Here is a 25,380-nt window from a genome sequence, read left to right as displayed (position 1 = left end):
GGTGAGAGTGGACATCCCTGTCTTGTTCCTGATCTTAGGGGAAAGGCTCCCAGGGTTTCCCCATTGAGAATGATATTTGCTGTGGGCTTTTCATAGATGGCTTTTAAGATGTCGAGGAATGTTCCCTCTATCCCTACACTCTGAAGAGTTTTGATCAGGAATGGATGCTGTATTTTGTCAAATGCTTTCTCTGCATCCAATGAGAGGATCATATGGTTCTTGGTTTTTCTCTTGCTGATATGATGAATCACATTGATTGTTTTACGGGTGTTGAACCAGCCTTGTGTCCCAGGGATAAATCCTACTTGGTCATGGTGAATAATTTTCTTAATGTACTGTTGGATCCTATTGGCCAGTATCTTGTTGAGAATTTTTGCATCCATGTTCATCAGGGATATTGGTCTGTAATTCTCCTTTTTGGTGGGGTCTTTGTCTGGTTTTGGAATTAAGGTGATGCTGGCTTCATAGAACGAATTTGGAAGTACTCTATCTCTTTCTATCTTTCCAAACAGCTTTAGGAGAATAGGTATGATTTCTTCTTTAAACGTTTGATAAAATTCCCCTGGGAAGCCATCTGGCCCTGGACTCTTGTGTCTTGGGAGGTTTTTGATGACTGCTTCAATTTCCTCCCTGGTTATTGGCCTGTTCAGGTTTTCTATTTCTTCCTGTTCCAGTTTTGGTAGTTTGTGGCTTTCCAGGAATGCGTCCATTTCTTCTAGATTGCCTAATTTATTGGCGTATAGCTGTTCATAATATGTTTTTAAAATCGTTTGTATTTCCTTGGTGTTGGTAGTGATCTCTCCTTTCTCATTCATGATTTTATTAATTTGAGTCTTCTCTCTCTTCTTTTTAATAAGGCTGGCTAATGGTTTATCTATCTTATTAATTCTTTCAAAGAACCAACTCCTGGTTCTGTTGATCTGTTCCACAGTTCTTCTGGTCTCGATTTCGTTGAGTTCTGCTCGAATCTTTATTAACTCCCTTCTTCTCTTGGGTGTAGGATCTATTTGCTGTTTTTTCTCTAGCTCCTTTATGTGTAAGGTTAGCTTTTGTATTTGAGTTCTTTCCAGTTTTTGAATGGATGCTTGTATTGCGATGTATTTCCCCCTTAGGACTGCTTTTGCTGCATCCCAAAGATTTTGAACGGTTGTATCTTCATTCTCATTAGTTTCCATGAATCTTTTTAATTCTTCCTTAATTTCCTCGTTGACCCTTTTATCTTTTAGCAGGATGGTCCTTAACCTCCACGTGTTTGAGGTCCTTCCAAACTTCTTGTTGTGATTTAGTTCTAATTTCAAGGCATTATGGTCCGAGAATATGCAGGGGACAATCCCAATCTTTTGGTATCAGTTCAGACCCGATTTGTGTCCCAATATGTGGTCTATTCTGGAGAAAGTTCCATGTGCGCTTGAGAAGAATGTGTATTCAGTTGAGTTTGGATGTAAAGTTCTGTAGATATCTGTGAAATCTATCTGGTCCAGTGTATCATTTAAAGCTCTCGTTTCTTTGGAGATGTTGTGCTTAGAAGACCTATCGAGTATAGAAAGAGCTAGATTGAAGTCACCAAGTATAAGTGTATTATTATCTAAGTATTTCTTCACTTTGGTTAATAATTGATTTATATATTTGGCAGCTCCCACATTCGGAGCATATATATTGAGGATTGTTAAGTCCTCTTGTTGAATAGATCCTTTAAGTATGATATAGTGTCCCTCTTCATCTCTCACTACAGTCTTTGGGGTAAATTTTAGTTTATCTGATATAAGGATGGCTACCCCTGCTTTCTCTTGAGGACCATTCGAATGGTAAATGGTTCTCCAACCTTTTATTTTCAGGCTGTAGGTGTCCTTCTGTCTAAAATGAGTCTCTTGTAGACAGCAAATAGATGGTTCCTGCTTTTTTATCCAGTCTGAAACCCTGCGCCTTTTGATGGGGTCATTAAGCCAATTCACATTCAGAGTTACTATTGAGAGATATGAGTTTAGTGTCATCATGATATCTATTCAGTCTTTGTTTTTGTGGACTGTTCCACTGAACTTCTTCTTAAAGGGGAATTTTAAGAGTCCCCCTTAAAATTTCTTGCAGAGCTGGTTTGGAGGTCACATATTCTTTTAGTTGCTGCCTGTCTTGGAAGCTCTTTATCTCTCCTTCCATTTTGAATGAGAGCCTTGCTGGATAAAGTATTCTTGGTTGCATGTTCTTCTCATTTAGGACCCTGAATATATCCTGCCAGCCCTTTCTGGCCTGCCAGGTCTCTGTGGAGAGGTCTGCTGTTACCCTAATACTCCTCCCCATAAAAGTCAGGGATTTCTTGTCTCTTGCTGCTTTAAGGATCTTCTCCTTATCTTTGGAATTTGCAAGCTTCACAATTAAATGTCGAGGTGTTGAACGGTTTTTATTGATTTTAGGGGGGGATCTCTCTATTTCCTGGATCTGAATGCCTGTTTCCCTTCTCAGATTAGGAAAGTTTTCAGCTAGAATTTGTTCAAATACATATTCTGGCCCTCTGTCCCTTTTGGCGCCCTCGGGAACCCCAATTAAACGTAGGTTTTTCTTCCTCAGGCTGTCGTTTATTTCCCTCAATCTATCTTCATGGTCTTTTAATTGTTTGTCTCTTTTTTCCTCAGTTTCCCTCTTTGCTATCAACTTGTCTTCTATGTCACTCACTCGTTCTTCCACCTCGTTAACCCTCGTCGTTAGGACTTCTAGTTTGGATTGCATCTCATTCAATTGATTTTTAATTTCTGCCTGATTAGCTCTAAATTCTGCAGTCATGAAGTCTCTTGAGTCCTTTATACTTTTTTCTAGAGCCACCAGTAGCTGTATAATAGTGCTTCTGAATTGGCTTTCTGACATTGAATTGTAATCCAGATTTTGTAACTCTGTGGGAGAGAGGACTGTTTCTGATTCTTTCTTTTGAGGTGAGGTTTTCCTTCTAGTCATTTTGCTCAGTGCAGAGTGGCCAAAAGCAAGTTGTATTGGGAAAAAGAGAAAAAGAGAGGAGAGAAAGAAGGAAAGAAAAGAGAAAGAGAAAAAAAAGGGAAGAGAAAAAAAAACGAAAGAAAAAAAAAGAAGAAAAAGAGAAAGAAAAAGAAAGGAGAAAAAAAGGGGGGGGTGGGGGAAGGAAACAAATCAAAAAGCAAAACAAAACAAAACAAAAAAAAACAAAAAACAAACAAACAAAAAAAAAAACAAAAAAAAAGAAAAAAAAAGAACCACAGGGGAGTATCTTCTGATTCTGTGTTCTTTAAGTCCCTTGGCTTCTCCTGGAAGTTGTCAGTCTAGCTGGTGTTCTGGGGGAGGGGCCTGTTGTGCTGATTTTCAGGTGTCAGCAGTTGGGGGAGCTGCTGTGCCCCTGCCTGGCGCAGGGCTCAGTGGGGGTTGTTTACCCCGTGAGGCCACAGGAGGAACAGCCCCAGTGGCGGGGCAGCTCTGGAAACCTGGATTCAGCTCCGGCAGGAACTCCGTCTGCAGGGCCTGGAGGCTCCAGGCGGGGCCGCTGATCTGCTCAGCTCGGGGCAGGAGCGTCCTTGCTGTCCTGGGCCCTCCCGGCCTCTGCCTGTCCCGGAGGAGGCCGGATCCTGGGCTGTGTCCCAGCGCCCTGTGCTCCGGAGCCTGCGCTGGTGGATTCGCGCTCCCGGGCTGCGCAACCCTCTCCGCGGAGCTGCCGCCCGAGCCCCTCCGAGCTGCTCCTGGAACCGCGCAGGCCCCTCTGCACGGAGCCTCTTCCTCTGCCCGAGCCCGGCCGAGCTGCTCCCCGGGCCGCGCAGCCCCCTCCGCGCAGCCCCCTCCGCGGAGCCGCCGCCCGAGCCCTCCGAGCTGCTCCGGGTCCCGCCGTGCGCCCTCCAGCTTCATTCTTCTTGCTCAAGTGGACTTTGGCTATTTGGTGTATTTTGCAGTTCCATTGATATTTGAGAATTGCTTTTTTTCTCTTTGAGAAATTCTGTTGGCGAGTTGATGGGGATTACATTGCATCTGTAGGTCATGTTGAAGACTATAGATATTTTAACACAAATTTTCCAACCCATGGACAGGTGATAGCTTTTCAATTATTTGACTGTGTTTCAATTTTTTCATCAATGTCTCATAGATTTCAGTGTGTTTATCTTTCCTCTACTTGGTTACATTTAGTCGAAATTATCTGATTGTTTCTTTTTCTTCTTCCTCTTTTTCACAGAAAACTTTGAATTATTTTACTTAGCTGTAAAGAAGTTAGTTGCAACAAAATTTCTTTTCTGTGAGGATAGCTCCCAACATGTTCTTCAACACAGGAAAAATTTACTGTTCAATTTCTTTGAGAGTCTTCCACAGAAAGCATACGGATAGACTGAGACTATCACAGTGTCTGTTCCACTCTATTATTTTCAAGTATACCTGCAATTTCAAAGGTGTACCAATTCAGAGGTGTAAGAAACTTCATTGGCTTAGATACAGAGCTTAGGAGGGTGAAGGCTGTGAATGGCTCTTTTCTTTAGTGCATGCCTGAATTTCCATTCTTCATACATAAACAGAGAGTGCCTGCTATTCCATGGACCAAAAAAGAGCAAATCTTCCAAGGAATGGAACTTACCCTGGCATTCTCTGAGGTATGAAGCCAATCCAAAGCCAAATGCCAAGATACCAGCCAGTATATATTTGGGCAATGATCTAAACAACAGACTCTGCTTTCTTGATGATGGCAAATGGGGCCTTTGTCTTGCTTTCCATGAGTAGACACTGAAGCCACGTTGTCTATGTCTTTGCTTCTCTTGTAGTTGAGTGTACTCTGCTTATTCTTTGACCCAAAATTGTGGGGTTTGAGGATTGCCTCCCAGGCTGTGTCTCTGGTGCCCACAGAGCAGAGCTCACCTGCCTCTGCCACTACAGATGGACTATTGCCTGCCTGCAGGTGCCTGCCTCTATCCTTCATGGCACCAGCAGAACAAAGTATGTCATAGTTTCTGATACCTTTGTAAACGGGATGATTTTATTTATTTTCCAGATAGTTTGCCATATGTTCCTTGCAATGTATATTGTAAATGCACTGATATCTGTAAATTGATTTTGCATCCTGAAGCTTCTGTATTTGTTTATTTTTCTGACAGTTGTTCATGTAACCTCTAGTGTTTCTATACAAAGATCATATCATCTACAAATAAAGACAATTTTACTTCTTCTTTTCCATCATGAATGCTTTTTTATTTCTTTCGCTTGTTTATTTGCTCTGGAAAATACTCTCAGAATTATGTCAAATAGATGTGGTGATAATGAGCACCCTTGTATTGTTTCTGATTCCATAGGGAAGCTTTCCTGAAATTAAAAAGTCAATGAAATGAGATGCCATCCAAACTGGAGGTACTGACGATGAGGGTTAATGAGGTGGAGGCATAAGAGTGACAGACATAGAAGATAAGTTGAGGACAAGGAAGGAAGCTGGGGAAAAAAAGAGGAAAACAATTCAAAGGCCATGATGAAAGGTTAAGGGAAATAAATAATAGCCTCAGAAGGAAAAATCTACGTATAATTGTGATTCCAGAGAGCGCCAAGAGGCACAGATGGCCAGAAAGCATATTTGAACAAATCATGGCTGAGAACTTCCCTAACTTGGGGAGGGAAACAGGCATTCAGATCTAGGAGATAGAGAGGCTCCCCCCAAATCAATAAAAAACATTCAACACCTCGATATTTAATAGTGAAACTTGCAAATTCCAAAGATAAACAGAAAATCCTTAAAACAGCAAGAGACAAGAGATGCCTAACTTATATGGGGAGAAATATTAGATTAACAGCAGACCTCTCCACAGAGACCTGGCAGGCCAGAAAGGGCTGGCAGAATATCTTCAGGGTCCATGAGAAGAACATGCAGCCAAGAATACTCTATCCAGCAAGGCTCTCATTCAGAATAGAAGGAGCGATAAAGAGCTTCCAGGAAAGGGAGAAACTGAAAGAATATGTGACCACCAAACCAGCTCTGCAAGAAATATTAAGGAGGCCCCTGTAAAAGAAAGAAGAAGCCCAAGGAAATAATCCACAAAAACAGGGACTGAATAGGTATTACGATGACACTAAATTCATATCTTTCAATAGTTACTCTGAACATGAATGGGCTAAATGATCCCATCAAAGGATGCAGGGTTTCGAACTGGATAAAAAGCAAGACCCATCTCTTTGCTGTCTACAAGAGACTCATTTGAGACATAAGGACACCTCCAGCCTGAAATGAAAGGTTGGACAACCATTTAGCATTCATATGGTCCTCAAAAGAAACCTGGGGTAGCGGTCCTTATATCACACAAATTAAAGTTTATCCCAAAGACTGTAGTAAGAGTTCGAGAGGAACATTATATCATAATTGAAGGGTCTATCCAACAAGAAGACCTCACAATCATGAATATTTTTTTAATTTATCTTTTATTGGTGTTCAATTTACCAACATACAGAATAACCCCCAGTATCCATCACCCATTCACTCCCAACCCCCGCCCTCCTCCCCTTCTACCACCCCTAGTTCGTTTCCCAGAGTTAGGAGTCTTTACGTTCTGTCTCCCTTTCTGATATTTCCCACACATTTCTTCTCCCTTCCCTTATATCCCCTTTCACTATTATTTATATTCCCCAAATGAATGAGAACATACAATGTTTGTCCTTCTCCGACTGACTTACTTCTCTCAGCATAATATCCTCCAGTTCCATCCACGTTGAAGCAGATGGTAGGTATTTGTCATTTCTAATAGCTGAGTAATATTCCATTGTATACATAAAACACATCTTCTTTATCCATTCATCTTTCGATGGACACCGAGGCTCCTTCCACAGTTTGCCTATCGTGGCCATTGTTGCTATAAACATCGGGGTGCAGGTGTCCCTGCGTTTCATTGCATCTGTATCTTTGGGGTAAATCCCCAACAGTGCAATTGCTGGGTCATAGGGCAAGTGTATTTTTACTGTTTGAGGAACCTCCACACAGTTTTCCAGTGGCTGCACCAGTTCCCATTCCCACCAACAGTGCAAGAGGGTTCCCTTTTCTCCACATCCTCTCCAACATTTGTGGTTTCCTGCCTTGTTAATTTTCCCCATTCTCACTGGTGTGAGGTGGTATCTCATTGTGGTTTTGATTTGTATTTCCCTGATGGCAAGTGGTGCAGAGCATTTTCTCATGTGCATGTTGGCCGTGTCTATGTCTTCCTCTGTGAGATTTCTCTTCATGTCTTTTGCCCATTTCATGATTGGATTGTTTGTTTCTTTGGTGTCGAGTTTAATAAGTTCTTTATAGATCTTGGAAACTAGCCCTTTATCTGATATGCCATTTGCAAATATCTTCTCCCATTCTGTAGGTTGTCTCTTAGTTTTGTTGACTGTATCCTTTGCTGTGCAAAAGCTTCTTATCTTGATGAAGTCCCAATAGTTCATTTTTGCTTTTGTTTCTTTTGCCTTTGTGGATGTATCTTGCAAGAAGTTACTGTGGCCGAGTTCAAAAAGGGTGTTGCCTGTGTTCTTCTCTAGGATTTTGATGGAATCTTGTCTCACATTTAGATCTTTCATCCATTTTGAGTTTATCTTTGTGTATGGTGAAAGAGAGTGGCCTAGTTTCATTCTTCTGCATGTGGATGTCCAATTTTCCCAGCACCATTTATTGAAGAGACTGTCTTTCTTCCAATGGATAGTCTTTCCTCCTTTATCTAATATTAGTTCACCATAAAGTTCAGGGTCCACTTCTGGGTTCTCTATTCTATTCCATTGATCTATGTGTCTGTTTTTGTGCCAGTACCACACTGTCTTGATGATCACAGCTTTGTAGTACATCCTGAAATCTGGCATTGTGATGCCCCCAGATATGGTTTTTTTTTTAAATTCCCCTGGCTATTCGGGGTCTTTTCTGATTCCACACAAATCTTAAAATAATTTGTTCTAACTCTCTGAAGAAAGTCCATGGTATTTTGATAGGGATAGCATTAAATGTGTACATTGCCCTGGGTAACATTGACATTTTCACAATATTAATTCTGCCAATCCATGAGCATGGAATATTTTTCCATCTCTTTGTGTCTTCCTCAATTTCTTTCAGAAGTGTTCTATAGTTTTGAGGGTATAGATCCTTTACCTCTTTGGTTAGGTTTATTCCTAGGTATCTTATGCTTTTGGGTGCAATTGTAAATGGGATTGACTCCTTAATTTCTCTTTCTTCAGTCTCATTGTTAGTGTATAGAAATGCCACTGATTTCTGGGCATTGATTTTGTATCCTGCCACGCTACCAAATTGCTGTGTGAGTTCTAGCAAAGTTGGGGTGGAGACTTTTGGGTTTTCTATGTAGAGTATCATGTCATCAGCAAAGAGGGAGAGTTTGACTTCTTCTTTGCCAATTTGAATGCCTTTAATGTCTTTTTGTTGTCTGATTGCTGAGGCTAGGACTTCCAGTACTATGTTGAATAGCAGTGGTGAGAGTGGACATCCCTGTCTTGTTCCTGTTCTTAGGGGAAAGGCTCCCAGGGTTTCCCCATTGAGAATGATATTTGCTGTGGCTTTTCGTAGATGGCTTTTAAGATGTTGAGGAATGTTCCCTCTATCCCTACACTTGAAGAATTTTGATCAGGAATGGATGCTGTATTTTGTCAAATGCTTTCTCTGCATCTAATGAGAGGATCATATCATTCTTGGTTTTTCTCTTGCTGATATGATGAATCACATTGATTGTTTTACGGGTGTTGAACCAGCTTTGTGTCCCGGGGATAAATCCTACTTGGTCATGGTGAATAATTTTCTTAATGTATTGTTGGATCCTATTGGCCAGTATCTTGTTGAGAATTTTTGCATCCATGTTCATCAGGGATATTGGTCTGTAATTCTCCTTTTTGGTTGGGTCTTTGTCTGGTTTTGGAATTAAGGTGATGCTGGCCTCATAGAACGATTTTGGAAGTACTCCATCTCTTTCTATCTTTCCAAACAGCTTTAGGAGAATAGGTATGGTTTCTTCTTTAAACGTTTGATAGAATTCCCCTGGGAAGCCATCTGGCCCTGGACTCTTGTGTCTTGGGAGGTTTTTGATGACTGCTTCGATTTCCTCCCTGGTTATTGGCCTGTTCAGGATTTCTATTTCTTCCTGTTCCAGTTTTCGTAGTTTGTGGCTTTCCAGGAATGCGTCCATTTCTTCTAGATTGCCTAATTTATTGGCGTATAGCTGTTCATAATATGTTTTTAAAATCGTTTGTATTTCCTTGGTGTTGGTAGTGATCTCTCCTTTCTCATTCATGATTTTATTAATTTGAGTCTTCTCTCTCTTCTTTTTAATAAGGCTGGCTAATGGTTTATCTATCTTATTAATTCTTTCAAAGAACCAACTCCTGGTTTTGTTGATCTTTTCCACAGTTCTTCTGGTCTCGATTTTGTTGAGTTCTGCTCGAATCTTTACTAACTCTCTTCTTCTCCTGGGTGTAGGATCTATTTGCTGTTTTTTCTCTAGCTCCTTTATGTGTAAGGTTAGCTTCTGTATTTGAGTTCTTTCCAGTTTTTGAATGGATGCTTGTATTGCGATGTATTTCCCCCTTAGGACTGCTTTTGCTGCATCCCAAAGATTTTAAACGGTTGTATCTTCATTCTCATTAGTTTCCATGAATCTTTTTAATTCTTCCTTAATTTCCTGGTTGACCCTTTCATCTTTTAGCAGGATGGTCCTTAAGCTCCACGTGTTTGAGGTCCTTCCAAACTTCTTGTTGTGATTTAGTTCTAATTTCAAGGCATTATGGTCTGAGAATATGCAGGGGACGATCCCAATCTTTTGGTATTGGTTCAGACCCGATTTGTGACCCAGTATGTGGTCTATTCTGGAGAAAGTTCCATGGGCACTTGAGAAGAATGTGTATTCAGTAGAGTTTGGATGTAAAGTTCTGTAGATATCTGTGAAATCCATCTGGTCCAGTGTATCATTTAAAGCTCTCATTTCTTCGAGATGTTGTGTTTAGAAGACCTATCAAGTATAGAAAGAGCTTGAATAAAGTCACCAAGTATAAGTGTATTATATTATCTAAGTATTTCTTCACTTTGGTTATTAATTGATTTATATATTTGGCAGCTCCCACATTCGGGGCATATATATTGAGGATTGTTAAGTCCTCTTGTTGGATAGATCCTTTAAGTATGATATAGTGTCCCTCTTCATCTCTCACTACAGTCTTCAGGGTAAATTTTAGTTTATCTGATATAAGGATGGCTACCCCTGCTTTCTTTTGAGGACCATTTGAATGGTAAATGGTTCTCCAACCTTTTATTTTCAGGCTGTAGGTGTCCTTCTGTCTAAAACGAGTCTCTTGTAGACAGCAAATAGATGGGTCCTACTTTTTTTATCCAGTCTGAAACCCTGTGCCTTTTGATGCGGTCATTAAGCCCGTTCACGTTCAGAGTTACTATTGAGAGATATGAGTTTAGTGTCATCATGATATCTATTCAGTCCTTGTTTTTGAGGATTGTTCCACTGGACTTCTTCTTAAAGGGGAATTTTAAGAGTCCCCCTTAAAATTTCTTGCAGAGCTGGTTTGGAGGTCACATATTCTTTCAGTTGCTGCCTGTCTTGAAGCTCTTATCTCTCCTTCCATTTTGAATGAGAGCCTTCCTGGATAAAGTATTCTTGGTTGCATGTTCTTCTCATTTAGGACCCTGAATATATCCTGCCAGCCCTTTCTGGCCTGCCAGGTCTCTGTGGAGAGGTCTGCTGTTACCCTAATACTCCTCCCCATAAAAGTCAGGGATTTCTTGTCTCTTGCTGCTTTAAGGATCTTCTCTTTATCTTTGGAATTTGCAAGCTTCACTATTAAATGTCGAGGTGTTGAACGATTTTTATTGATTTTAGGGGGGTGGGGGATCTCTCTATTTCCTGGATCTGAATGCCTGTTTCCCTTCCCAGATTAGGAAAGTTTTCAGCTAGAATTTGTTCAAATACATACATTGGGCTCCCAGTGCATGGAGCCTGCTTCTCCCTCTGCCTATGTCTCTGCCTCTCTCTCTCTCTCTTTCTCTTTGTGTGACTATCATAAATAAATTTAAAAAAATGTTCATATTCTGGCCCTCTGGCCCTTTCGGCGCCCTCGGGAACACCAATTAAACGTAGGTTTTTCTTCCTCAGGCTGTCGTTTATTTCCCTTAATCTATCTTCATGGTCTTTTAATTGTTTGTCTCTTTTTTCCTCAGTTTCCCTCTTTGCTATCAACTTGTCTTCTATGTCACTCACTCGTTCTTCCACCTCATTAACCCTCGTCGTTAGGACTTCTAGTTTGGATTGCATCTCATTCAATTGATTTTTAATTTCTGCCTGATTAGCTCTAAATTCTGCAGTCATGAAGTCTCTTGAGTCCTTCATGCTTTTTTCTAGAGCCACCAGTAGCTGTATAATAGTGTTTCTGAATTGTCTTTCTGACATTGAATTGTAATCCAGATTTTGTAATTCTGTGGGAGAGAGGACTGTTTCTGATTCTTTCTTTTGAGGTGAGGTTTTCCTTCTAGTCATTTTGCTCAGTGCAGAGTGGCCAAAAGCAAGTTGTATTGGGAAAAGGAGAAAAAGAGATGAGAGAAAGAAGGAAAGAAAAGAGAAAGAGGAAAAAAAAAAGGTAGAAAAAAAGAAAAAAAGAAGAAAAAGAGAAAGAAAAAAAAAGAAAGGAAAAAAAGGGATGGGGGAAGGAAACAAATCAAAAAGCAAAACAAAACAACAAACAAACAAACAAAAGAACCACGGGGGATTATCTTCTGCTTCTGTATACTTTAAGTCCCTTGACTTCCCCTGGACCCTGTCCGTCTATCTGGTCTTCTGGGGAGGGGCCTGTTGTGCTGATTTTCAAGTGTTAGCACTTGGGGGAGCTGCTCTGCCCCCTGCCTGGTGCAGGGCTCAGTGGGGGTTGTTTACCCCGTGATGCCCCAGGAGGAACAACCGCAGTGGCAGGGCCAGCTCTGGAGCCCTGGCTTCAGCTCTCGCAGTAACTACGGAGCTGTCCTCTCCGTCTGCAGGGCCTGGAGGCTCCGGGGCGGGGCCGCTGATCTGCTCAGCTCGGGGCAGGAGCGTCCTTGCTGTCCTGGGCCCTCCCGGCCTCTGCCTGTCCCAGGGGAGGCCAGATCTTGGGCTGTGTCCCGGCGCCCTGTGCTCCGGGGCCTGCGCTGTTGGATTCGCGCTCCCGCCCGGCAGCCCCCTCCGCGGAGCCGCCGGCGAGCCCCTCCGTGCTGCTCCTGGAACCGCGCAGCCCCCTCCGCATGGATCCCCTTCCTCTGCCCGAGCCCCTCCGAGCTACTCCCGGAGCCGTGCACCCCCCTCCACATGGAGCCTCCTCCTCTGCCCGAGCCCCTCGGAGCTGCTCCCGGAGCCGGGCAGCTGCCTCCACGGAGCCACCGCCCGAGCCCCTCCGAGCTGCTCCGGGTCCCGCCGTGTGCGCTGCAGCCCTTAGGGAGCTCGGCGCACTCTCCTGGGCGCACAGGTGTCTGTTACTGTCCCAGGGAGCCCGAGGGCATCCCCGACCTCCTGGGTCCTGCTCCAACTCCCTGGGAGACCCTTTCCGCCCGGGAAGGTTGGTGCAGCTCCTGCTTCTCCCGGACCGGGGCTCTCCTGTCCTGGGGACACTCGCCCCGGCCTCAGCCCGGCTCCTCGCGGGGCCCCTCCTCCTTGGAGGCCTTTTGTTTCTTTATTTCTCTTTTCCCGTCTTCCTACCTTGATAGAAGCGCGAACTCTTCTCACTGTAGCATTCCAGGCGTTCTCTCTTTAATTCTCAGGCCGAATTCATAGATTTTCAGGATAATTTGAAGGTTTTCTAGGTAATTTGGTGGGGACAGGTGATTTGGGGACCCTACTCTTCTGCCATCTTGCCCTTCCTCTCTATTCTTTTTTAAAGTAAATTCCTATGGGATCCCTAGGACACTGACCCAGCCAGGTGTCCCTGGGTAAATTTCTGCTAATTGCCATTCACACACACACACACACACACACACACACACACAAAGGGTAAAAGAAGGGAAGATTCCTCTTTATTCAGATCTTCTTGACATGTCTCCGGTGAGTCAGGGGTAAGGAAACTTTCCATGGGAACCTATACTTCCTGGGAGATGCAGGCCTTTGTTTCAGGCAAGCCTGTGGATCTCCAGAGAACATGTGGTATCCAACCCTGGGTCCATGTCCCTGATTGTCCTCAAGGCTTAGAACTGGTTCTCTGGCTCAGGCTGCAGCTTCTGACCCCACCTAGGGTCTGGGTGATAGGAAGGAGAAGTGCCATGAGGTAATTAGGAAGCCACTTCTGCTTTGTGGTTGATCTGGCAGTAAATGTTTTTCTCAGGGTGTTGTAATTCCTGTAAAACAAGAAGAGGCCTCTGAGCCCCTGTAACCTTCTGTGAACTTATCTGTGTGACTTTCAGGTTCTAGTCCCACCTGGCCGCTCTCTGGGACCTTGGCCATGAGGCATGTTTCTGCCTCAAGCCCCTTCTTCCCCCTACTACCCCCTGTTCCCCTTGCTCTTCTATTTTCTGAAACTGAGAGCACAGCCTAGGGCAGGCTTGGGCAAACCCACGGCCCCTTTGGGCTTCAGGGACCAGAACATTCAATTGCCCACACTCACCTGGTAGATAGGAACTGCTGCTGTGGAGCTGGGCAGGGAGTCCTAACAGGAGAGAATGGGTGTTGGTAGCAGAGAGGAAGGGTCATTTCTCTACAGGAGTGACCAGTTCCGCCTCTTGAACAGCATTCTACAAATCTTTTGACCCATAACCCTCTCCCAGACCACTCCCCACTGTACTCCCTGCACCATTCCTGTTAGCCCAGGAACCCTGGGGCCCATCCAGCCCATGGCTGGATTCCAGGGTTCAACTTTGGCTATCTCAGGGGAATAAGAAATCTCAGGCCGGGGGGGGGGGGAGGGGTGCTGGATCCTGCCTCAGACGAGGTATATTCCTGGCCAGAATGGGACTTGCCTTGTCCGGGCTAGTCTAGGGGAGGCAGTGCATGCAAATGAAGCTAAATTGTTTGCTGGTCCTACCTTAAGCTGAGACAACCTGGATCCCAGTGAAAAGAGTAGGAGAAGGAGTGAACTTACCGGGTATGTGCACCTGCTGGCTGCACCATGGCCTGGGGGCAGAGACAGAGGTCAGCACCCAGAGTTGTAAAGAAGCTTGGGCCTACCATCCCAGGCAGGGACAAGTCCTGAGCTCTCAGGGTCCAGGGAAGAAGAAGCACCTCCCAGGGAGAGACCCATGGGCCATTTAGAGCACAGTGAGTGCCAGGTTATGACCCATGATCCAAACTCCAGAAGTCAGGGAATATGCACAGTGGAGTTCGCCTGTGGTGAAGCCCCAGAGAAAGGGTCAGAAACCCCATGGGGTGACTCTAGGAGTGGACACTGTGGGGCAGGACTACAGAGCTCCTAGACATGCCTGGGCTGAAGAGATACTTACCGGGGGTGGATGCTGGGCTCCGGAGTTCTTTGAGATCACAGCAGGGACTGACCCTAAGAAAGATCAGGCTTAAGTGTGAGGGTTGCAGGGCGAGGTCGCAGTTTTGTTGTTATAGTTGGGGATAAGGAGGAGAGTCAATCAGGCAGGAGTTACAGAAACCCTCTCTCCACCACTGTTGTTTAGCAGGGCAAGGGTCCAGGAGAGGGGATAAGGAAAGGCGTTGGAGCAAGTCTGTCCTGGGCCCAGATACGATGCCTTAGAGGTTGATGGTGTCTAGGAGAACCTGTTCTGAAAAGTGATGGACCACCCAGGAAAGATATAGAACATGAGGATTTGAATTTGTAGAAGGGGCAAGGCTGCAGTGTCATGTTCAGGACATGTTGGGAACCCTGGGGATGCTGGATCCCTGAATGTGGGGCCCCTGCTGTGTAATTCCTTTGCCCCCTAAGGCCAGGAGATGCTGTATGTGACAATGACCCATCCTCTATCTCCATCTTCCTGGAAGAGGCATAAAGTACATCCCAGGACCTTCCCTAGGTGATCCCAGGTTCTCTGGTCTCACACAAGTGAGCGTGGTGCTGTCATGGTTCCTGCATCTGCAATTTGGGGTGACCATCCCACGTGCCCTGTCAGGTTCTTCCACTCTGCTGTGTGAGCTTCCCCAGGACCTCCCTTACATCCTGAGGCTGCAAATCCCCCCCACAGGACTCGTGGACTTAAATAAACCATGAGAAATGCCCTTTATTGAGCCCTTACTCCTGTCAGCACTGCTGTAGATTTGCCAAGTGAACCAGGACCACCCTGAGGAGCTGTTCCCCAATTGTGTCTAATTTACAACCAACGAGGCTGTGAAGGAAGCATCCAGGACTGCAGCTGGCGAGGAAGGAGCCAGATGGAATGAGAGGGACAATCCAGGGGGCAGTTGGGAGCCCTGGAAGAGCCACCGGAATCCTAGGTCAGGACTGGCTCTCCCTCCTGCCTGGAAGTCAGCTGTGGGACGTGATCAGCTGTGAGAAATGCCATCATACCTTCTACTCCTTGTGTGGAGCAGGAGACACCCCAGGGCAGCCATGAGTGCTAGTCCGAGCAGAACCCCGAGTGCAATGCCAATGATGGACCCCAAACGGAGGCCTGTGCTGTTTCTTTTGTCTGAAATATGTAAAAAGGGAAGGGAAGGTGTATGAAGTCAAATCTGGGGATACCACGAGGGGCCAAGAAGGAAGGGCCTGCTTATGGAGGAAGTCAAGGCCACTAAGGTCTGGGTGGTTGTCACCACAGAGTCCTCACCCCCAGACTGCTGCATCACATCTCTTCCTCAGATGAAACCATGAAATTTCTCTAATTTTCATGTTGTCCCCCACCAGTACCACCATTCTGTTCATCTTCCTATCACAAAATGCTTCTCCCCTGTGTCTTCCCTTTCATTCTCATTGATACTCTTAAAGGGAGACCCTTATCTGTCCACTCAACGCTGATTAAAGGGAATAACATTACCTGATGACTTCTGAGGGCAGTTCTGTGTAAAGCACTTTGGATATACTTTATATTTAATCTCATCTGCTTCTCTGCTCTTGAGGGTGTAATCCCCACTGTGCAAAATGAGCGTCTAAGTGTGGAAAGGGCTTAACTAAATCAGTGAAGGTCACAGACCTGTAATGTGAGAAGACAACAGTGAATCCCAATTCCACGTGATATTACAGCTAGTCACAAAAAGGTTAATGACAAAAAACATAATAGCTGCTAAATTTGATTGAGTCCCAAATTTGTGTATGAAGCTGTCTCAGGATTTCATCTCATGAGCTCATATTAACAACCTTCACAACAGCCTTAAGATCCAGCTGTTGTTTCCACTTTTATAGGTGAGAACACTCAGGCTCAGGAGCTTGAGTGTCTTTCCCAAGGTCCAACAGCTGGTACATATCAGAACCAAAAGGCTACAAGATTATTCTTAGTCTGGTTATCTTATCCACAAAGTCCTACAGGCCTACATTTCCTGCAGGTCTTTATCCATCCCATGCCAGGAAAATATACAGGAAGGAAAGTGAAGGAGTTGAAGGTCACTCAAAGCTCACAATCACTCTGAGGGGATCACTTCAGCTGGAACTAACCAGGTTGGAGACCTCACACTGGTAATTCCCAGCAGCCTCCCTCCTGACAGGGCTTATGGGCAGGGTACTGTTGACCCGAGACAGCTCTATCCACACTATGAGCTTTAGATTCTGCCCATTGAAGAACCACTGGATGGAACCCCAGTGTTATTTGTGGAGCAGATCAGGACCACAGAGTCTTTCTGTTCTATGGCATTGGTATTATGTTCTATGTCTATGGCATTTCTGGCCTAGAGAGAGGGCTGGTTCACTGGATCTGTGGAGAAACAGAGGTAATGGAAGGAGCATGAGCCTGGAGCTTAGGCCTATGCTGTTTCCTCTGAGATCTTGGCCAACCTGAGGCCACAGTGAGCTATGTAATGGTGACTCGGGGAATGGCTCTGCTATCTGCAGAAGGATGAGTGTCTTTGTTCAAGTGTTGAATGTAAGGAGAGGGCTATGCCTCCCCCTCTGGCCCTCACATTGCCTCATTCACGTGTCTGCTCCGACTGGACAGCTCTGTAGTATCAGCAGCAGGAACATCTCCTATATCCATGTGTCCATAATCCTCATAATCGGGTGGCATTTTTCCCCCATGGATTCGTTTCTTCAATTTTTGTGACTTTAAAAGGTCAAGCCTCTTTCCTTACATCCTTTCATGGGGGAAGAAGACTCAAAACCCTTCCCTCTCTGTGTCCAAGGCAGCTTTATGGAAAATAGGGAAGGCAATTTACTAAGGAATGAGACAGGCTTCATAGCCTAGGATTCAAAAAGTTTTCAATCTACAGGATTTCTCACTCTGAAGCTTTTCACCTCCAGATCTGTGGGTTGACTCTCATGGCGAAAACCTCCTGTAGAGAAGTGGTTTACTGTATACAGAATACTGGCACCATTAGGAATACAAGAAACTACCACATCATAATAAAGATATATATGTAGGGATCTCTGGGTGGCACAGTGGTTTAGCGCCTGCCTTTTGCCCAGGGCACGATCCTGGAGACCCGGGATCGAGTCCCACGTCGAGCTCCCGGTGCATGGAGCCTGCTTCTCCCTCTGCCTGTGTCTCTGACTCTCTCTCTCTCTCTCACTGCGTACCTATCATGAATAAATAAAATAAAATAAAATAAAATAAAATAAAATAAAATAAAATAAAATAAAAAAATATATATGAAATGCCCGTAGCTAGCATCATACTCTATGATGAAACACTGAAAATGTTTCTTCTAGTTTACATAGAATGTACATATACCATTTGAACAAGATGTAATCAACAGAGTTCAGAAATCCAAGTCAAAATAATTAGAAGGAAAAAACAGAATGCAACCAATTGGAAAGAAATAAGTACAATTATGTCTGTTTGCAGATGATATGAGATTATATGTCCAAAGACATAAAGATCCCCCTGAAAACTGTCAAACTCATAAATAATTTCAATAAATTTGCAGGATACAAAATCAACATACAAAATCTCTCTGTTGTTAGCATTAACAACAAACTACCCCCAAAAGAAATTAAAAGAAATGTCTCTTCATGTGTTCTTCACATTTCTTACCTGGATTCTTTGGTTTTTGGTTGTTGAGTTTGAAAAGTTCTTTATATATCTTGGATACTAGCCCTTTATCTGAAGTGCTATTTGCCAATACCTTCTCCCATTCTGTAAGGACTTTGTTGGGTTTTGTCAACTGTTTGCTGTGCAAAGCTTTGTATCTCAATGAAGTGGGCTCAGACTCCACATAGAGTTTACTTTTAAAAAAAAGTAAAAATTGAGGTTCCTGGATAGCTCAGTTGTTGAAGCATCCAAGTCTTGATCTCAGATTAGGTCTTGATCTCAGGCTTGTCTATTCAAGCCCCGTGTTGGATGTTATGCTTGCATAGAGCCGATTTAAAATACCTTTTTATTTTTTTTATTTTTTTTTAAATACCTTTTTAAATAAAAAATAAAATAGAATACAGATACAAATTAAAGAAAAAAAAGAATGAGGACAGGGGATGATAGGGAGGGAGACACCTTAGATGAGCAGGTTGGGAAGTTTCTGAGTTTGGTGTTCTGTGTGGTCTTTGAAGCTCCTTTATGTTTAAGAAAACCTTTGCCTTTTCTGATGTTAAATGGATTAGTGCCTAGTGGTATAGCGTCTAGTTGGCATTGCAGAGGAGAGAGGAGGAGAGTCACTCATGGCATTAACAGACGGTTGGGACAAGGAGAGCACATGTGCAAAGGTGACATTTCTCCCACTCTCAGGCACCAGAACAGGCATCAAGGGAACCCCTCGGAGTGGGTAGAGGCTCAGAGTCCTGGAAAGGTACCAGAGAATTGCTTCTTGGAATATCAACCATGATAAATGGCTGAGCCAGATGGTGCTTTTGGAGCCAGCACTCATTCTGGACTCCAGAGTACCCTTGGGGTTCACATAAAGACAGTATTTCTTCCCACAGTCATGACCCTCATGCAGTCCTGGACAACAGTAGCCATGCAGGACTTGTTGAGTGGAGCTTCCCTTTGTCTAGGAGTGTGTGCAGCTTGGGTGTACGAAGCCCAGGCATCCCCAGCTACTGGTAGCCTGAGACACCTTCCTTGCAGGGGCTGCCCTCCCAAATACATGTGCACAGGGATGAAAGCACGTGATGCAGAGGAAGACATAGACATGGCCAACACGGACATGAGAAAATGCTCTGCATCACTTGCCATCAGGGAAATACAAATCAAAACCACAATGAGATACCACCTCACACCAGTGAGAATGGGGGAAATTAACAAGGCAGGAAACCACAAATGTTGGAGAGGATGCGGAGAAAAGGGAACCCTCTTGCACTGTTGGTGGGAATGGGAACTGGTGCAGCCACTCTGGAAAACTGTGTGGAGGTTCCTCAAAGAGTTAAAAATAGACCTGCCCTACGACCAGCAATTGCACTGTTGGGGACTTACCCCAAAGATGCAGATGCAATGAAACACCGGGACACCTGCACCCTGATGTTTCTAGCGGCAATGTCCACAATAGCCAAACTGTGGAAGGAGCCTCGGTGTCCATCGAAAGATGAATGGATAAAGAAGATGTGGTTTATGTATACAATGGAATATTACTCAGCCGTTGGAAACGACAAATACCCACCATTTGCTTCAACGTGGATGGAACTGGAGGGTATTATGCTGAGTGAAATAAGTCAATCGGAGAAGGACAAACATTATATGGTCTCATTCATTTGGGGAATATAAATAATAGTGAAAGGGAATAGAAGGGAAGGGAGAGGAAATGGGTAGGAAATATCAGAAAGGGAGACAGAACATGAAGACTCCTAACTCTGGGAAACGAACTAGGGGTGGTGGAAGGGGAGGAGGGCAGGGGGTGGGGGTGAATGGGTGATGGGCACTGAGGGGGGCACTTGACGGGATGAGCACTGGGTGTTATTCTGTATGTTGGCAAATTGCACACCAATAAAAAATAAATTTATTATTAAAAATAAAGAAAGCAGGTGATGAATCTGAAGTCCCAGAGGAAGGGCCCTGGCTCAAGAGACACCATGGAGGGTAAAGGTGTAGGAGGAAAAGGCATCATTCAAAATGACAATGGCAGTTTTCAGGGTGACAATGATCCTGAGATTGCAGTCTTCATGACCTCACCACACAAGAAAAATAAATGGGATATACTCCAAAGAATGAAGAAACCTGGAGACCCACCTTCCGTACTCACATCCACCTGTCCTCAAACCTGAGCAGCCAAGGCACCTGAAGTCTGGGGACCCATCATGCAGGGGTTTGGGTGCCACAGGAGGGGTACTGTTTCTTATTCGATGTGCCATCAGAAGACTCTTATGAGATTGTGTATTTGTTGATGGATTGATTTGTATTCCAAAAGTGACATGATCTATTTTACATGATGATATTCTAGTGATATCACTCCTCTTGCTGGATGGAAAAGGCCCCGAGAGTGAAGACAGTGGAACCTGAGGGCAGCAGGCAAAGAGTGACCCCAGAGATTTCATACCCTGCTCTCCAGAGACTGTGAATATGTGACTGTACATGGCAACAGGGAATTCAGGTTGTAAATTGGCCAGCCTGTAGGAGGGAACTTATCTTGGGGGATACTTATGGATATGTATGTGTCAGGCTTCTGATCTACCAAACTCTAGGATTCAGCAACTGTGTTGCTTTAAGCCCCTAAGGTGGTGCTACTTTGTTACAGCAACAGTAGGAACTGAACCCATAAAAGACCAATTAGACCCAACCAGGTCCACATAGAAAATGGCGATTTGGACTGTGATCTTAGTGATGAAGAAAGTTTTGGAGAAAAAAAAAAGGAGAAAGTTTTGGAGAAATATGAAACATGTTGGGGCAGGTGGGAGACACGCAGAGTCTCTGGTGACAGATTCCACATGGGGCAGGTGGGACCAAGATTCAGTAGTGACTCTCATGATTCTCGTTGCAGCAGCCACGTAACAGGAAAGACCTTTCTTTTTTATTTTTATTTTTTAAGATTTTATTTATTTATTCATGAGAGACCCAGAGAGAGACAGAGAGACAGAGAGAGAGAGAGAGAGAGAGAGAGAGGCAGAGATACAGGCAGAGGGAGAAGCAAGCCCCATGCAGGGAAACTGATGTGGGACTTGATCCCGGGACTCCAGAATTTCGCCCTGGGCCGAAGGCAGGTGCTAAACCGCTGAGCTACCCAGATATCCCCAGGAAAGACCTTTAATAGAAGGAGCTGTGTGCAGGCTGAGGCTGAGTGAAAATGAGAGGTGAACATTTGAATTATGTGTGAATTAAGGCGGATGAGAGGGGATGCGGGGACTGGTTCAGCTTGGTCTCAGCTTATGTGAGAGGTGGAGGGACAAGTAAAAGAAATGAAAGACATCAAAATTAGAGAGAAGAAAAAAAAATTAGAGAGAAGAAAATGATCTTTGTCCACAAATGACATGAACTCACACACAGGAAACACTAAAGGGTCCACATAAAATATGTCTTAACTAATAAATGCAGCAAAGTTGTAAGATATGAAATTGATATGCAAAAATCAGTTGTATTTCTACACACTAACAATGAATAGTCTGAGGAGTAAATTACGAAAATTCTATTTACCACAGCATCAAGAAGAATAAAATACTTAGCAACTAATTTAACCAAGGAGGTGAAAGACTTACACACTGAAAACTACAAAGCATTGCTGAAAGAATTTAAAGACCTAAATAAATGGAAAGACATTCCATGTTCATGGGCTGGAATACTTAATATTGTAAGGATGACTGTACTACACAAAGTGATCTGCAGATTCAATACAATCTTGATCAAAACCCAAGACTCTTTTTTTTTTTTTTTGCAGAAATAGAGTTCTATCCTAAAATTCATATGGAATTTCAAGGGACCTCAAAATATCCAAAACAATCTTAAGAAAGAACAAAGGTGAAGGACTCATCTTTCCTGATTTCAAAACTTACCGCTAAACTACAGTAACCAAAACAGTGTAGTACTCGCATGAAGACAAACAAATAGACGAATATCATAGAGATTCCAGAAATAACCCTTACATACACGGTCAAACCATTTATGACAGGGGTGCCAAGACCATTCACATTGGAGAAAAGTCAGTCTTTCCAGCAAATGGGTGTTGGGAAATCAATATGTGCATGCAAAGGAACTGAACCCTTACTTAACACCAAAGACAAAAAAATTAACTAAATGTAGATCACAGACTTACATGTAAGAGTTAGAATAATACAAACTCTTAGAAAAAATACAGTGCGAAGCTTCATGACTTTGAATTTGGCAATATTTTCGTGGATATGAAAGTAAAAGCACAGGTAACAAAAGATAAATTGGGTTTCAATTTAAATTAAAAGCTTTTGTACATCAAAGGACACTATCAACAACAAAAAAAGACAACCCACAGAGTGGAATGAAATATTTCAATTCATATATCCCACAGGGGTTTAGTATCCATAATAGAGAACTACATCTCAACAACAAAAAATCTAATCAGAAATAGGCAGAGGACTTGAACAGACACATCTCCAAAAAAGACATCCAGATAGCCAAGAGCCACATGAAAAGATGCTCTACGTCATTCATCATCAGGGAAATGAAGATAAAAACCTTCATAAGATATCAACTCGTGTCCATTAGCATGACTATTATTAAAATAAAAAATTCAAAACAGAAAACAAGTGTTGGTGAGGATGTGGAGCTGGAAGTTCCCTGCCTCTCCTGTTCGGAATGTAAAACGGTGCAATCAATGTGGAAATGGTTTAGCAGTTCATCAAAAAATGAACAAAGAATTATCATTTGATTCAGCATCTCCACTTCTGAGTCTCTAATCTAAAGTACTGAAAGCAGGGGTTTCAATAGATATTTGTACACCCATGTTTCTAGAGCATTATTCACAAGAGCCAAATGGTAGAAAAAACCCAAAAGTTCATAAACAGACAAATGATACACAAAGTGTGATACACATACATGAGGGAATATTATTCAGTCTTAAAATGGAACAGAATTCTGATGGGCACCACACCATGGATGAACCCTGAAGACCTTATGCTAAGTGAAGAAATCCAGACACCAACACACACAAAAAAATATTCTTATGGTTCCACTTATTCAAGGTACTTAGAATAATCACAGTCATAAGAGACAGCGGGCAGGGTGGTGGTTACTGGGTTTAGGGGCAGGAGTGTTTAATGGATGGTGGTGATGGTTGCACAAAAATACAAATATACTACAGAACTGTATACCTAAAATGGTTAAAATGATAAAACTTATGTATATTTTACCACACAAAAAATGGTAGTTGAGGAAGAAAGGAATCTTGTGTAAGGTCACACAGTAAAAGCCAGACCTAGGATCAGAAACTAAGTGTATTTGATTCACAGACTTAGGTCTTCACCACACTCCCATTTTGTTTACTGAAATGGTCTCTGGTTCTATTCTGCTCTCCTGCCCTCTGGGCCTTCTATCATTTGCACATCACTGGTAGAGTTATCTTCTCAGGGAGATGTAACACAGGACAAGGTGTCATTTACCTTCCACATCCAGCCTGACAGGGTCACTTTTGCGGAAACTGACCGGATTGGAGACCTCACACTCGTATTTCCCAGCATCCTCCTTCCTGACAGGGTCTATGGTGAGGGTGCTGTTGTCCTGGGACAGCTTCTTCCTATCCGTGAGCATTAGAATCTGGCCATTGAAGAGCCACTGGATAGAGACCCCAGTGTTACTTGAGGAGCAGGTCAGGACCACAGAGTCATCTTCTGTGACTGTGGTGTTGCTGGCAGTGAGAAGGGGTTGGGACATTGACTCTGTGGAGAAACAGAGGAGGTGACAGCATGAGAGTGGGCCTGGGGCCCAGGGACCCAGGGAGCTCTGTCAAGGTGCCCCTGAGGATGGCCCTGCCTCCTGCACAAGGTTGAGTGTCTGTTCAGGTGGCAGTCTGTCAGGACAGGGCTGTCCCTCTAACAAGGGCCCTCTGTCACGTGTCTGCTCTTCCTGGATATCTCTGTAGCGTCAGCACCAGGAACCTTCTAAATCTCCATGTGCAGCATCCTCAACATCAGGGGGAATTTTATAGCCACTGGCTTCCTGGGAACATTTCCTGAGCTTTCTGAAAAGATCAGGCCCTCTCTCTAGTATGGTAGCTTTACATAGAAAGGGAAGGCATTTATTTCTCTTTTGTGAAACAATTAATTAGAAAATGAGAACAGCCCAGCCAGTCTTTCTGAGCTTAGGTTTGGAGAAGCTCCAATCTAAAGGGTTTCTCAGTCTGAATAAGACTTTTACTTTCTGCCTGTGGATTGACTATTACAGGGAGAACCTCTTTAGAGTAGTGGTCACAGTTTTCACAGAAGGCTGGTACTCTTAGCTGTGGGCATAAATATGTACTTTGGCATTGCTCCTTCTGTGCCATGAAGGGACGTCATGGGGGCATCTACCTATATTGCAGTGGGCACCATTATGCAGTGTTCTCTCAGTGGGGGATCAAATGTGCTGGGGTCACACAGTGTGAGAGAACTGGGAGACTGCAGAGTCAGGACACAGTAGAGGGGCTGCGTCAGGGCTCTCTCTTTCCCATTTCCCTGTGACCTCACTCCATGGAGGCTCTGGTACAACTGAGACACAGTTTGGCCAGATTACAGACAGGGGTGACTAAAGGGGGGGGCATCTAGGTTATTTAGTGGTTAAGTGTCTGCCTTTGACTCAGGTCATGGTCCCAGGGTCCTGAGATGAAGTCCTGCATTAAGCTCCCTGCTCATGTTCTCTCTCTCTCTCCCCCTAAAAATAAACAAACAAACAAACAAACAAACAAACAAACAAATAAATAAATAAATAAAATGTTTTCAGAGCAGGTGGTGACTGGAAGAGGCTCTGCTCTGAATTCTGTGTCCTCCAGGCAATAGCCTGGGAAGGTGGGCCTGGTCACTCAGGTTACCGGAAGAATCCAGAGAAGGCTGAAGGGTACAGGGACCTGTGCAGAGCATGACTAGTCCCAGCTGAAGAGGAGGAGGAGGAAGATGAAGGACATGGAAGGAACAGGGAGCCAGAAATGTCCCAGGCTGTGAGCAGGGGGGGTTACAAGTGACTTCAAAGACTCCAGGCAGGAAGAACCCACAGCTGACCCAGGGGCAGGGGCCAGGGCAGCCCTGCAAATCCTCCCATGGTGTAGCAACACCACAGGCATCAGGAGACTCTTCTCTGGGAGTGGCCTCAGGGGCTGGTGGTCAAAGGGACAGAACATGGCTCTCAGTCCCTGAATGGACAGGCAACAGGTATGGTCAGGACCTCCTAGGACTCTGCATCAGGGTCCAGATCTGAAGAGATTGGGAATCATTCATTCATTCCTTTCCTCCTTCATGAAAGAGCAATTGAGATGTTGGGCCCTGTGCGGGTTCAGGGTACATGGTCAGGAGGAGAGGGCGGAGTCCTTT

At 44.0% G+C, this 25,380-nt stretch overlaps 1 protein-coding gene across 6 annotated transcripts in view; it reads right to left on the bottom strand.

Moving 5' to 3' along the window:
* Window positions 1-25,380, bottom strand: part of LOC144284770 (cell adhesion molecule CEACAM8-like) — a 79,473-nt gene that overhangs the window by 29,664 nt on the left and 24,429 nt on the right. For all 6 annotated transcript variants that reach the window (XM_077849761.1, XM_077849803.1, XM_077849792.1 and 3 more), the window contains one exon: window positions 23,482-23,757. In XM_077849761.1, the coding sequence (XP_077705887.1) occupies window positions 23,482-23,757 (276 nt within the window). The remainder of the gene's footprint in view (window positions 1-23,481; window positions 23,758-25,380) is intronic.

The sequence above is a fragment of the Canis aureus genome, chromosome 1 (assembly GCF_053574225.1).
Source record: "Canis aureus isolate CA01 chromosome 1, VMU_Caureus_v.1.0, whole genome shotgun sequence".
Classification (NCBI taxonomy): domain Eukaryota; kingdom Metazoa; phylum Chordata; class Mammalia; order Carnivora; family Canidae; genus Canis; species Canis aureus.
This window is presented reverse-complemented; position numbering and strand designations above follow the sequence as displayed.